The following is a 12,038-nucleotide window of genomic DNA, read 5'->3' as shown; positions in this document are numbered from 1 at the left end:
TTATATACCAATTTCCCTACACGGTAGCTATAAGTTAGAAACACGTTCAGTAAGTTCTATGGTCGTCGGAACATGTCAAATATGTCTGCATACCTCAAAGTTCGATATAAGTTACACATAGGTTCAAAGCACGTTACTCATAAGTCATGGGTATGCTAGACATTATCTCAACGTATTTGGACTTATGAGTAACTTACAATTAATGTGTGTGAACGTGTTTTAATGTACCTACAACTTATGGCCTATGTATGCAGGACATATAAGCATACGTTGACATACATTGAAAAATTTTCAGCATGCTTAAAATTTTTCGACGACATTGCCGTATGTTGGCGTATGCCAGTGTGCTTCAGTGTGCTCATAACTTATACAAAACTTACCTATAACTTTTCTGTCACACGTCGGCATACGCTGGCTAAATAGTCAATGTGTGACAGCCCCTTAAAGGTGCACGATTTAACTTTTTGGTTGTAGGTCCATCACCTGCTTGTTTCTGTGGATCTGTCATTGTTGTGCCTGGAATGTTCCACAGTATGACATTAAACAGCTCTACCTTATATTTATTCAATTACAGGTGGTTTTATAGCTCAAAAATACCTAGCAAAACAGGAATTCTGACTGTGAGCGGGGTTGCCACTCCACAGATCTGACCTGTAACTCGGTCTGGTTTGGTCTCCATGAAGATAGAAAATACCATACTGTGGAACATTCCAGACAAAGCAATAACATTTCCATGGACAAAAGCACTTGCCGGACCCCCACATCAGAAGAGTTTTATTTTAGTTATACACCTTTAAGCTATAACACATGTGATTGCTATTGATAACTTGATTGATCGATGACCTTTGACTAATGCAAGTCCACTTTCCGTCACTATTGCTAAGCATAGGGTGTTAATGACGCAACGTTCAACAACACAAACACTAAAAAGCATTACTGATGCAGCCATATTTCCACAGTGACACAAAACGAGCACTACATTGTTCAAAACCATGCTGTCATTTGTTTTCGAGTCCCCAGATTCAAACACTTAATTGAACTCTTCACTGATTAAGGAAGTGCAGCTAATTGGGACACAATAGATAAATAAAACTGTAATTCGCAATCTGCAGGTGTGTTAACTGGAGTGTGGATACTCTTCAAAATGGCTTCTAAAATATCAGCACCGGTCGGAAGTCCAGGTTTTTATTTATTTATTTAGGTCTTATCTAGAATAGAGACATTCAAGTGGAAAATTAAGGGAATTGCTTCAGTGGCAACAGGGGGCTAGGTCTGGATGGTCAATGGTTATTTTGATTTTTTTAATCTTGGAAAACCTGCATAACACTGCATCATACGCATCGGTATTTCAGATGTCTTCTTTGCTATTTCATTGCTAAATGTAAAGGTGCATTGTGTAACTTTTCTGCTGGAGGATTCATTAAATGCTTTTAGATATTATTGCTTTGTCTGGACTGTTTCACTGTATGGCATTAAACCTTTCTATCTTCATGGAAACCAAACCACACCAAGCCACAGGCCAGATCTGACCCCACTCACAGTCAAAATGCTTGATTTTTTTTGTTTAGTATTTTAGTTATTTTTGAGCTATAAAACCACCTGTAAGTTACTAAATGTAAGGCAGAGCAGTTAAAGGTGCGCTGAAATATCACCATAGAAACAAGCAGGAGATGCCACCAGACTAAGGTCCTGGTCAGATCTGTGTAGAGGTAGAGGATGGCCCACTGACTGTAGGTGCGCATGTTCTTAGAGTAATAAAAACACCCATAATTGAATGAATGGAAAATGGATAATGTGTCATACTTTGGAACATTTCAGGCAGAACAATGACAAGCAGATAACGGACCCTCCATCTGAAAAGTTACACAATGCATCACTAAATAAAGCAGGGTCTCTCACCAATTATCTGCGGTAATGAATATCCGTCCAGGTCGAGTAAGATAGTTCCGGTTTGAAGACATGTCCTGAGCTCAAACAGACTGTGTAGAGACAGTGTGGACACATGTGGTTTACTCCATCGCTCTCCTCCCTCCTCCACCTTCTCCTCGAACTTCACCCATCTGAAAGAAAGCACACACACAAATATGTGTGAATTTACACTATTGCACTATTCAAAGGTGCACTGTGTAACTTTTCTGGTGGAGGGTCTGGCATCTCCTTGTCTACATCAAAATGTTTCATATTATGGCATTAAGCTTATCTGTCTCCATAAAGACAATTATGTCACCTGGTCATGTTACAGGTCAGATCTGTGGAGAGGTGAGCCTACTCAGTACAAATGCATATGTTTCAAAGTATTTCTGAGCAATAAAAAACACCTATAAATGAATCAGTACAACATATAAATTATGTTAATGCCATACTGTGGAACATTACAAGCAAAGCTATTAAATCTCAATTAGACAAATAAATGGCTAACCCGTTACCAGAAAAGTTACACAATGCATTAGACAGGTGTTTTGTTTCATTCGCTCATTCACATTTGGTGGATATCCAAGTTTTCACCTTTTTCAATATATAAAGTATTCTTTTTAGTCTTGTCTCTAGTTCACTTGTTTTCTTTACATCCACATTATATTACTTTTACCATAACATTATTTTAATTTATACAAAATAACACTAAATTGGCTAATCCAAATAGCTCAGACAAAGCACATACTGAAAGACTAGGGGACGCATACTGAGCAGGTGGTCAAGGGGTTCACAGAATGACAGTGTGTGAGTGACAGTACTACACAATAACAGTACAATATGAGCTCATGTGTGTGTTTTTGTGTGCCATGGCTTTGTTTGTCAGTCAAAACCTCCTCATAGGAATCTACTGTGTCTTTGTTTATAGCTGTTTGAAAGGTAGGTTTTAGCCCTAACTGATGACACTGTCAACTTTCACTCCAGGGATATGGATCTAAAAGTAATTATCTTTTGTCATGTCTACAGATGCGTCTTCCCTCGAGTGCGTCTGGCCTTTCACTAAACTGAATGTTCTCAGCTCCATGTGAAAAATGACAGAATACAAACTGCTGAATTATGTGGTGAAAAAACATTTGGGATGAATACTTTTTTTTTTTTTTTTTTTTTTTACTTTTAAAGATTCCTTTATAAAAACAACCAGAGGGGTAAACAGACTTTCTTGAAAGTTGTTTTTTATGTAGTTTATTATTTTTAAAGTATTTTATTGAAAATTGGGACAAACTAAATTGTAAAGTCAATATCTTATAAAGTATACTCATTTTGAAATTATATTTGACCAGAGCTATTTCAAACCTCTAGGTTAGTTTAAATGACCCTGATAAAAATACTTGCATTGTGTAACTTTTCTGGTTGAGGGTCTGTCTTTGCTTTTCTCCATGGCGCTGTTATTGCTATGTCTGGAGTGTTTCACAATATGACATTAAATGTTTCTAGCTTCATGGAGACCAAACTGGGCCAAGTTACTGGTCAGATCTGTGGAGAGGCAACCCTGCTCACAGTCAGAATGCCTGTTTTTCAAGTTTTTTTTGAGCTATAAAACCAACTATAGTTTAATACATGTAAAGTAGAGCAGTTTAATATCATACTGTGGAACATTCCACAATGAGTGGAGTGTGCAATATTTTAGTGTCTGGCCCCCTGTGACCCTAGCCCTTGGGACAACGGATGGAAATTAGCCTTAGGCTACAATCCGGTGTGTTTACATTCATGTTGTCATGTTTGTTCATTAACATGCTCTGTCCCAATCAAATAAATAAATAAATAAATAAATTCCAGACAGAGTAGTGACATATCCATAGAAACAAGCAGGTGACAGACTCCCAACCAAAAATTTACATAGTGGCCCTTAGAGCACTAGTTGTCAAATACACCCATGCCTGATCCACAATAAGGATTCAAAAGATGTATACTGCTACATAATTGTGTATAGGTTCCTATAATGAGTGTTTTAAGAGTGTTGTGTGGAGTGCGTCATGGCCTTCACCTGGCAGACTCCTTCCACTCCAGCTCGTCTCCCTCTCGCTGTAGAGTGTCCATTTCAGTGAAGAGTGTTGGTGTGGGGAAGTCATCGTCCTCACTCAGAATATATCGCAGCCTCTCTGCAGCTGGAGACACCGCTACAAGGGTAAAGCACAATTAGATTTAGACTTAGACAGAACTTTATTGATATAACTAATAAAAGCTATCTCCAAGAGATCGTAAGGAAAACAGTGCAAAAATGATATGATGATTTACAGAACATGGGGTTATCTGTTATCATAAGGGTGAGTTGTTGTAAATCTGTATGGAGTGGCGCTGTAGGAGCCTGTTTGAGAATGAGCTCAGTGGGTGAGCAAGAGTGTCCATGATGGAGAGCAGTTTGTCCAGTGTCCTCCTGTCCCTCACGTTGACAAATATCTCCAGCTAACAGCTGATCATGTGACTGGCTTTACCAACCAGTTTGTTAATCTGCCCAGTGCCCCTTTTTACCGGTGTTCACTGTTAATGAGATTCTGATAAGGATGGACTGAGAGTATTGGCGCTCAGTGAGAAGGGTTTGATTCTTGGAAAAGTTAAGTACTCCAGTTTGCTTACATAATGTAAATGCAGGCTAGACAATTAGTGATTCACATATATACTCACAGTGGCGCAAGACTAATCCTTCACTGATGCATGCAGTTCTGTTGTACAATGTGTCAAAACTAATCTACATCAGAAATAAAATGGGCTCTAACCCGGATCAAACCAGGACAAGTGTGAAGGCTCCCTCAATATCAGTTAAAGGGTCCGTACAACACTATTTTCTGATCTGTTATGTAGTTTCCTCATCACAAACATCCCTGGAGTTTTGATTTGTTTCATTCACACATGTTTAAGACACAAACATGCATATTTAGGCTGAGTTCTTCTCTCAAACAGAAAACACCTTGTGATGCCATGTGGTAATACATAAAGTGCTGTAGTGTGTTTGTAAACTCCATACTATAATCACTAGAATCATTTGGATAATTTCAGCCCTGGACAAGCCAATCTCTACTGAATGAAAGGTAAAAGTTGTTAACCTGAAAACTACTGGTGACATCACAAGGTGGAACAGAAAAGAATGTAGACAGACTAATAATACATTCTAACATTCACGAATGAAACAAAATACAACTGTGAACAAGAGCTATTAGCTCACAGGTGTCAGTTTTACATAATATAGGACCTTTAAGATTTAGTCTTAGTCTTCATTTACACTTTTGTGAAGTCCTGATGGCTGTTCCCCAAAAACAGCTAACTCCATAAATTTGCATGTCTGTTTTTTGTCATTTTGTCATTTAAAAATGTCACTTGTGTTGGGTCCTCCCACTTGCTTGTCTCCATGGAGATGTTATTGCCTTTCCTGGAATGTTCCACAGTTACTGAACGTATCTTCTTCTTTTAATGTAAAAGACTTTGGGGAATACTTTATCTGAACAGTCACTAAACTTTCTGAAATACTCCCAGGATCTAACAGGGATCTTAAACCACATAAAATAAATGACAAGTTTATGCATCATTTATGCATCAAAAATGCACCCGTTCTATGTATATATCTGTTGATTATTTTTTCATATCTTATTACTGCATTCCACAGTCATTAGTGGCCTGCATAAATACATAGGCTACAGGATGTGAGCCTTTTATACGGTGGAAAGTCAAACTAATTCAGAAAATCTATAAACTTGCACATTCATCTGTAAAAAGGGAAGTGATTTTCAATGTAAATGTGTCCCTGGCATTTAGCTGTTTTGTTTTCACAGGAATTTATTGAATAGGTGAATGGCTGAATGGGTGAATGGATGAATGGGTAGGCATTTTTAAATTTTTTTTTTAATTAACAAAAATATTCAGGTAAATACGTATATACTGTAACTTGTTTTGGTTTGGTCTCCATGAAGATAGAAAGGTTTAATGCCATACTGTGAACCTTTCCATACGAACCAACAACATGTCTGTGGAAAAAGCCTTTGTCGGACCCTCCACCAGAAAAGTGACACAATGCATAATGCTTTAATAAAACCTAACAATTGCAGCAACTGTTTGTGTTGTAGCCAATAAATTACAGGAAAAACATAAAACATATACTGGACCTGAAAAGCATGAAAGGTGTTATTACATAGCTTTTTCACAGCCTTATGTTTATAATAAAGACACATATGAACTCAGATTTGAAAAGTGGAAAATTAAAAGTCCAACCTGAGGCCAACTGCGTGAATGGTTATAAAATAATCAGTACTTATCTCATCTTATCTTGCTCATTGAATAGCATATTAATGTAAACACCTGAGGGCAGCCATCACTTTAAACATAAAAATATTCACCACGGCTCCACATGATTGGCAGTGAGAATTTTCGTGTTATGAAGTGTCAGACTTTACATGAGTACTCAACTCACCTTATGCTGTGGGCACCCTCATCATCATTCAGGCTTTATTATTTTGTATGGGGCTGCTGATCTTAACAGAAAATAAGTTCAATATGGACTACAAAGCCGCTTTAAAGCCCCTTTGAGAATCAATGCAGTGTTGACGTGTTGGTGCACACAAACACTGAACATTTTACATAAGCCAACTTAAAGCCATATTTTAGCTGCAAAACTTTTACCAATGATAAGATAAGATAATCCTTTATTGTCTCCCATGGGAGAAATTTGTTTTGGGACGAGGGATCACATACTTGCAAGAGAATACAGCAAAATAAACTATACAAACAACCACGAGTGATGCACCAGCAGAACAGTCTTATATTCTATTTATAATTGCACATTCACTAGGCATATGTGCAATGGTATGAAATGTACGGGATTCCAACTTAAGCAAAAGTGCTACCAAAAAGAAATTGAGCTTTAAACTTTAGACGTATTTACGGCAAAGTGGGCGGGGTGGTCAATAAGGAATCCTGATAGAACTTAAAAATTTGAAAGGAAATGGGTGGGATTAGTTCCCTTTTAAATGTGAGCATGTAACTTAGGTTTAAAAATAAACATAAATTAATATAACAATACAGACTATTAATAAGTGTCATTTACATTTGTTCCTGCATTTGAGCAAAGTAGATATATTGTATAAGTAGCTCTTATATATATAATTTTATTTATAGATTTTCATAAATAATAATACAACACTTTGAAATGAGAAAGACACACGATGACTGCTTGACCTGAGAGCTACGAACTTCCTCTGTGCGTATAAGAGGCAACCTAAGCATGTCACAATTAGATGTGACTGAATCTCAATCTTGATTCAAATAACATCACACAACCTCCCCTAACTATAAGTATATTCATTTGTATTCATTGCTGCATTTCCAGTCAAAATAAACAAGTTCTCTCTGCACAAAGGCCAGTTGTCATCCATACTTTCAGAGAAAAACTTCAGTAAAAAAAGGGAGAAACTTGCAAGTTGCAACATAACAAAATCTGACACTTTATTATTGTTTGGGGATTTGGCACATAGGTTGCTCGTGCACCTGACTCCCAGAAACATGTCGGCTTTGAGCTCCCATCTGTACATCAATATCTCACGTGGCACAAGTTTTCTCTAGTTTTCTCCACTGTCTAAGCATGTCATTTTATTTTCCACCTTCAAGGCACTCAGTGTTTTTACATCAAAGAACCACTCATCCGTTCACACACACATTCATACACCAGTGTACGCAGACAATGATATTTATGTCAAGAGCGAGATTCGATTCTGTATATGTGTAAATTTGAAGTTGGCTTTTTTCTTTTTCCTGTTCCTACACTCATCTCCTGTATGTCATTACACACTGCTTCCTAACTCTAAACCAATCAAGCCAGTCATATACGCGCTCTCTCCACTTTAAGCATCATCCATTTTCACCGTAGCAGAACTATAAACCCCCTCAACTCCCCCATCTCCTTTTTTCTCAACTACCACTGTGTAGGACTCGTGGAGACTATTTTTACCAAACACATTCACTATTCTCTCCTTTCATTGCAAGCTTTATTGTACCTCAGTCAGTTGTTTCATGCAGGTTAAGTGTCTGCTGTTGCAATTCACAGATAATAACTTCAGGGAGATTTCTTGATTCGTATAACCACTTCTCACACAGAAAATATTATGATCTTTTTTAACCTGCAATGTCCCACTGAGATAAACACTGTCTTGTACAAGTCCGGGCCCCAAAAGTGGAAGAAACCAAAAAGACTGGTAGAACAACTATGCCAGACTTTGCCTTTCTAAATTATACATTTAATTTATACTCATTTATCTGCTAATTTCCTCCCACCTGTATGGAGATACCATTGTTTTGCCAGAACATTGAGCCACACAATAAAACACCTGTAATTTAGTTTAATGCCACAGTGTGGAACAGTTCAGGCAAAGTAACATCTCTGTGAAGATAAATAAGCTGGTAGCGGAACTCTCAATTACAAATGACGTCTTTAAAAGAAAAATTTTATTCTGGTAAAGGAACAAATGAGTTCATTGCATTTGTATTGTTGTATTACAGAGGAGGGAGGTAGCATTTTATATCAGCTGCATATTATTACATAACACAACCAGTTAAACTGTGCTTTGGGTGCCTGGTTCAAAGATGTATGGATGTACCAGTACCCGCTGGGGGGCTTCCATACATGCAGCTAGCAAACATCACATGTCCATTGTGTTAATTACTTTACCAGGGTGTGTCTTTTAACGCTGCTGTGGGTCGAAGGTATTGATCAGCTGCATTGACAGCTGCCAACAGATTCCACTTTTTCTGAATGAATAACCTACAGCACAATCAATAATTTTTAAGCAGAAAAAAGTCCCAGCATGCAACACGTGTCAATATTGATCAATACTATTACTCAGGAAACAACTAAACATATATATTTAGTTCTAGACAGTTTCTTCTTTTTTGTTTTTACATGAAAAATGTCTGAAGCATTTATCCACATTTTCCCAAATTAAAAAAGTAATACTTTAAAAATATATATTATTATTCATCATAACCCAACATTTTCAGTTATGGTCATTTTGCTTTATTAACATTTACAGCAAAATAAATAATCTAAAACCAGTGAGAGGAAAATTACCAGCATGCAATAAATGTCAATACTGATCTACAGGATAGCCAAACAAATTCATACTGGTTTTGATCTGCATATACGATTTAAGGAAGACATATTGTGTAGGTGTCTGCTATATACGGTAGTTATAATCTCTGACGCCCGTGGATCATTATGTTATAATTTGCACATTTTACATTGCAGTATTCTTCTAAAACAACTTAATAAAAGAAACGAGTCTGCTGACTTCTCTTGAAAATTGACATTCTGATCTGCAATATGGCAACAGAAAATAAGTGATTAAAGATTGCTCAAACATGCTCAAATCACTTCAAATCATAGACTGTATAAAGAAGTGGACTAAGTGAGTGTGATGTCATCCATCACAGCGTTTGACTCAAACAAAGCTCAAGATTCTAATGGTTACAGGGGCAAATTTGGAGCCATGCTCTATATTATGAATAGGAATTGTTTTACAGGACAAAAAAGCAAAATAAAAACAGCAGGATCATAGAAAGCAGGTTAATATGAACAGTTTCAGAGCAAAAGGCTCACTCCAGCAGTTAGAGAGATAGGGGCGGTAATATTCCAATGTAAGTCAATGGGAGCCAGGGTCAGAACCGTCCTATTTGGAACCCAGTGGATAGTGCGTTAGCCATGTTGGGTCTATGCTCCAAATACAACTTCAGTAGTGTGGTGAGGGGAAACAACTATAACATGGTTAAAAGCTGTGAAAAGTTGATTTTGCATAATAGGTCTGCTTTAATGGTTTCCAATCAGTTTCTTCTATTATTATTTTTCCTTGCAAACAATCGCGATTTTGAGGGCCTAAACATCGACAAAAAGTCCCCATATTGGTATGGGACCAAAAAGATTTCATAAAATGGGCATAGTGACAATGCCCAAAGTGACTCGACTCAACAGCACCGCTTGGAATGCGCAAAAATCAAAAAGTCTCTGGGCAACCAAAAAGCATATTTTGGCATAGGCTGACAAAATTCGAATCATCCAATCTGATCATCCATCAGGAAGAATTCATTTTGGGTACTTTTCTTTATTTTCTTATTGTTTAATCTTAATTTGATCTCAAATAATAAACCACTACATAATACATAAATGTGAGATTTTGTATTTGCTCTTCTAACTACCAAAAAATAATTGTATAGAAAAGAAGCAACTAATTTTTTGAGAAGTAGGATGGACTAATAGAATTTATAAATAGCTCCATGCAATTGTATGCTACATAATGTTATCCAGAGTCATAATTAAGGATCTGACAAAAAGGCTAATAACAGTTGCAGCAGACAGGCTCTATTCTAACCTTTTCAGACCTGCACTTAACTCAGCGCTATGTAGGAGTTAGAGCAAAGTTTTACCACATCAATGCATTCACAAATTCACAGCTAAAACAAGGGGGACAAATGGGAGGAGAAAACATAATGATTCAACACTAACCACTGTAAATAACAGCTGCAAACAAATGAAGGCTCCTAAATTAGCTTGCTCTGGGCTAAAACGTAAAAATAAACCTGGAGTTACATTGTTAGAGTGAAACATTGTCTTCGGATGATGAGTGGAGCCTATTATATTCATTGAATTCTGTAATTATTATATTGATGGAGCTAATCAAACACAACACGTTTGACACAAACATTTACCAAGGCAAAAAGGAGCTCCAAGGAAGGTCATTTTAAGGAAATTTGATTAGTTTTATGCTTAGCAGTTTGTGGAAAACTATTTAAAATTGTGTAGGGATAAATTATTAACAGGTTGCTTTAATCACAAAAACTGCAAGCCATCTGATAATAAAAAGAACAGAAAATGGCTGTTTAATCGTCCAAATGATGGAACGGAGGTGATTTATCTGTCAAATGTCATTCAAATTCTTTTTTTTTTTGGCTGGATAACCTTCACCAAGAGATTTAGAGATTTCCTGTATTGTCAAAATATCTGATACTTAGACATGGGACAGACTGAGCTCATCATGCATGCTTTTATCTCATTACCCCTGGAAGCTGAATAAACACAAATTTTACCCAGACTTATTTATTCTTATAGGTCTATTTAGGCCTACTGAATGATAAAATAACAAGGAAAATTATGACCATGACAGTGTTGCTGAGATAAAAGTTCCAGTTATTGTCTTATGTGTATGACTTACTGCGGCTCATGTCTGCCAGGCTGTGGTCGTTGGAGTCTGTAAGCCCCTCCTCCAGGTCTACGTCTCTATAGCGATCTTCGGGCTGTGGTCTGTGGGCGTGTCTTCGGTCACGCTCCATGTCGGACGAGCCCTCCCGACTGGACCTCCTTCTCCTGCGCTTCCTCCTGTACCCACGAGGGACTGGCACACCGATGTAGATGGACTGGTGGTCTGGGAACAAAGTATAATTAGTGCTTCATGTTGTTATAGCTATTATTTATGGAGGTTTTAACTATTTAACCATTTGCAGTCTCTTCTTTGCACAAACTGGCATCCATACATGTATTACCCTACTTTTTTCCTGGTAGTTCTAACCTAACCCATTGTTCATTAAAGGTTCTATATTACACAAAATAAACTATTGTGGTTGTGTTTTGTTTCATTCATACATGTTTGAGTAGCCCTGGTTTATTAGTATGTCTACATCTCCAAAGCTCAAAATGCTCTGTTCCACCTTGTGATGTCATGTAGTGGTAGTCAGCAGCTACATTTTACCTTTAGATCAGTAGATATTGGCAATTCCAGGGCTGAAATGATCCAAATGATTCTAGTGAAGGTATATGGAGTTTAAAAACATACTGCAAGACTCATATTACCACATGACATCACAAGGTGGAACAGAGTGTTTTCTGTTTAAGAGAAGAACAATGCAGAGTTTGAATGTTAAACAATGAGAACAAAGACAAAACACAACTCCAGATATGTCTGAGAAGGGAAAACATTATAACATACATCAGAAAATAGTGTAAGGGCCCTTTAAAATGCCTGGAAAAGCATATGTAAGTAAGTTTATTTTTATATAGCGCTTTTCACAAACACATGTCACAAAGACGCTTTACAGATCAT

The 12,038-nt window shown here is 37.2% G+C and overlaps 1 protein-coding gene across 1 annotated transcript in view; it reads right to left on the bottom strand.

Moving 5' to 3' along the window:
- Window positions 1–12,038, bottom strand: part of slc4a5a (solute carrier family 4 member 5a) — a 51,972-nt gene that overhangs the window by 24,526 nt on the left and 15,408 nt on the right. Inside the window, 3 exon segments of the mRNA XM_055162125.1 lie at window positions 1,900–2,060; window positions 3,956–4,088; window positions 11,154–11,363. Of these exon segments, the coding sequence (XP_055018100.1) occupies window positions 1,900–2,060; window positions 3,956–4,088; window positions 11,154–11,363 (504 nt within the window).

Source organism: Boleophthalmus pectinirostris, unplaced genomic scaffold (assembly GCF_026225935.1).
Source record: "Boleophthalmus pectinirostris isolate CB_2022bp ecotype Guang Dong unplaced genomic scaffold, ASM2622593v1 HiC_scaffold_4, whole genome shotgun sequence".
In the NCBI taxonomy this organism is placed as follows: domain Eukaryota; kingdom Metazoa; phylum Chordata; class Actinopteri; order Gobiiformes; family Gobiidae; genus Boleophthalmus; species Boleophthalmus pectinirostris.
The sequence above is the reverse complement of the archived record's forward strand: the minus strand, read 5'-3'. Positions and strand labels throughout refer to the sequence as shown.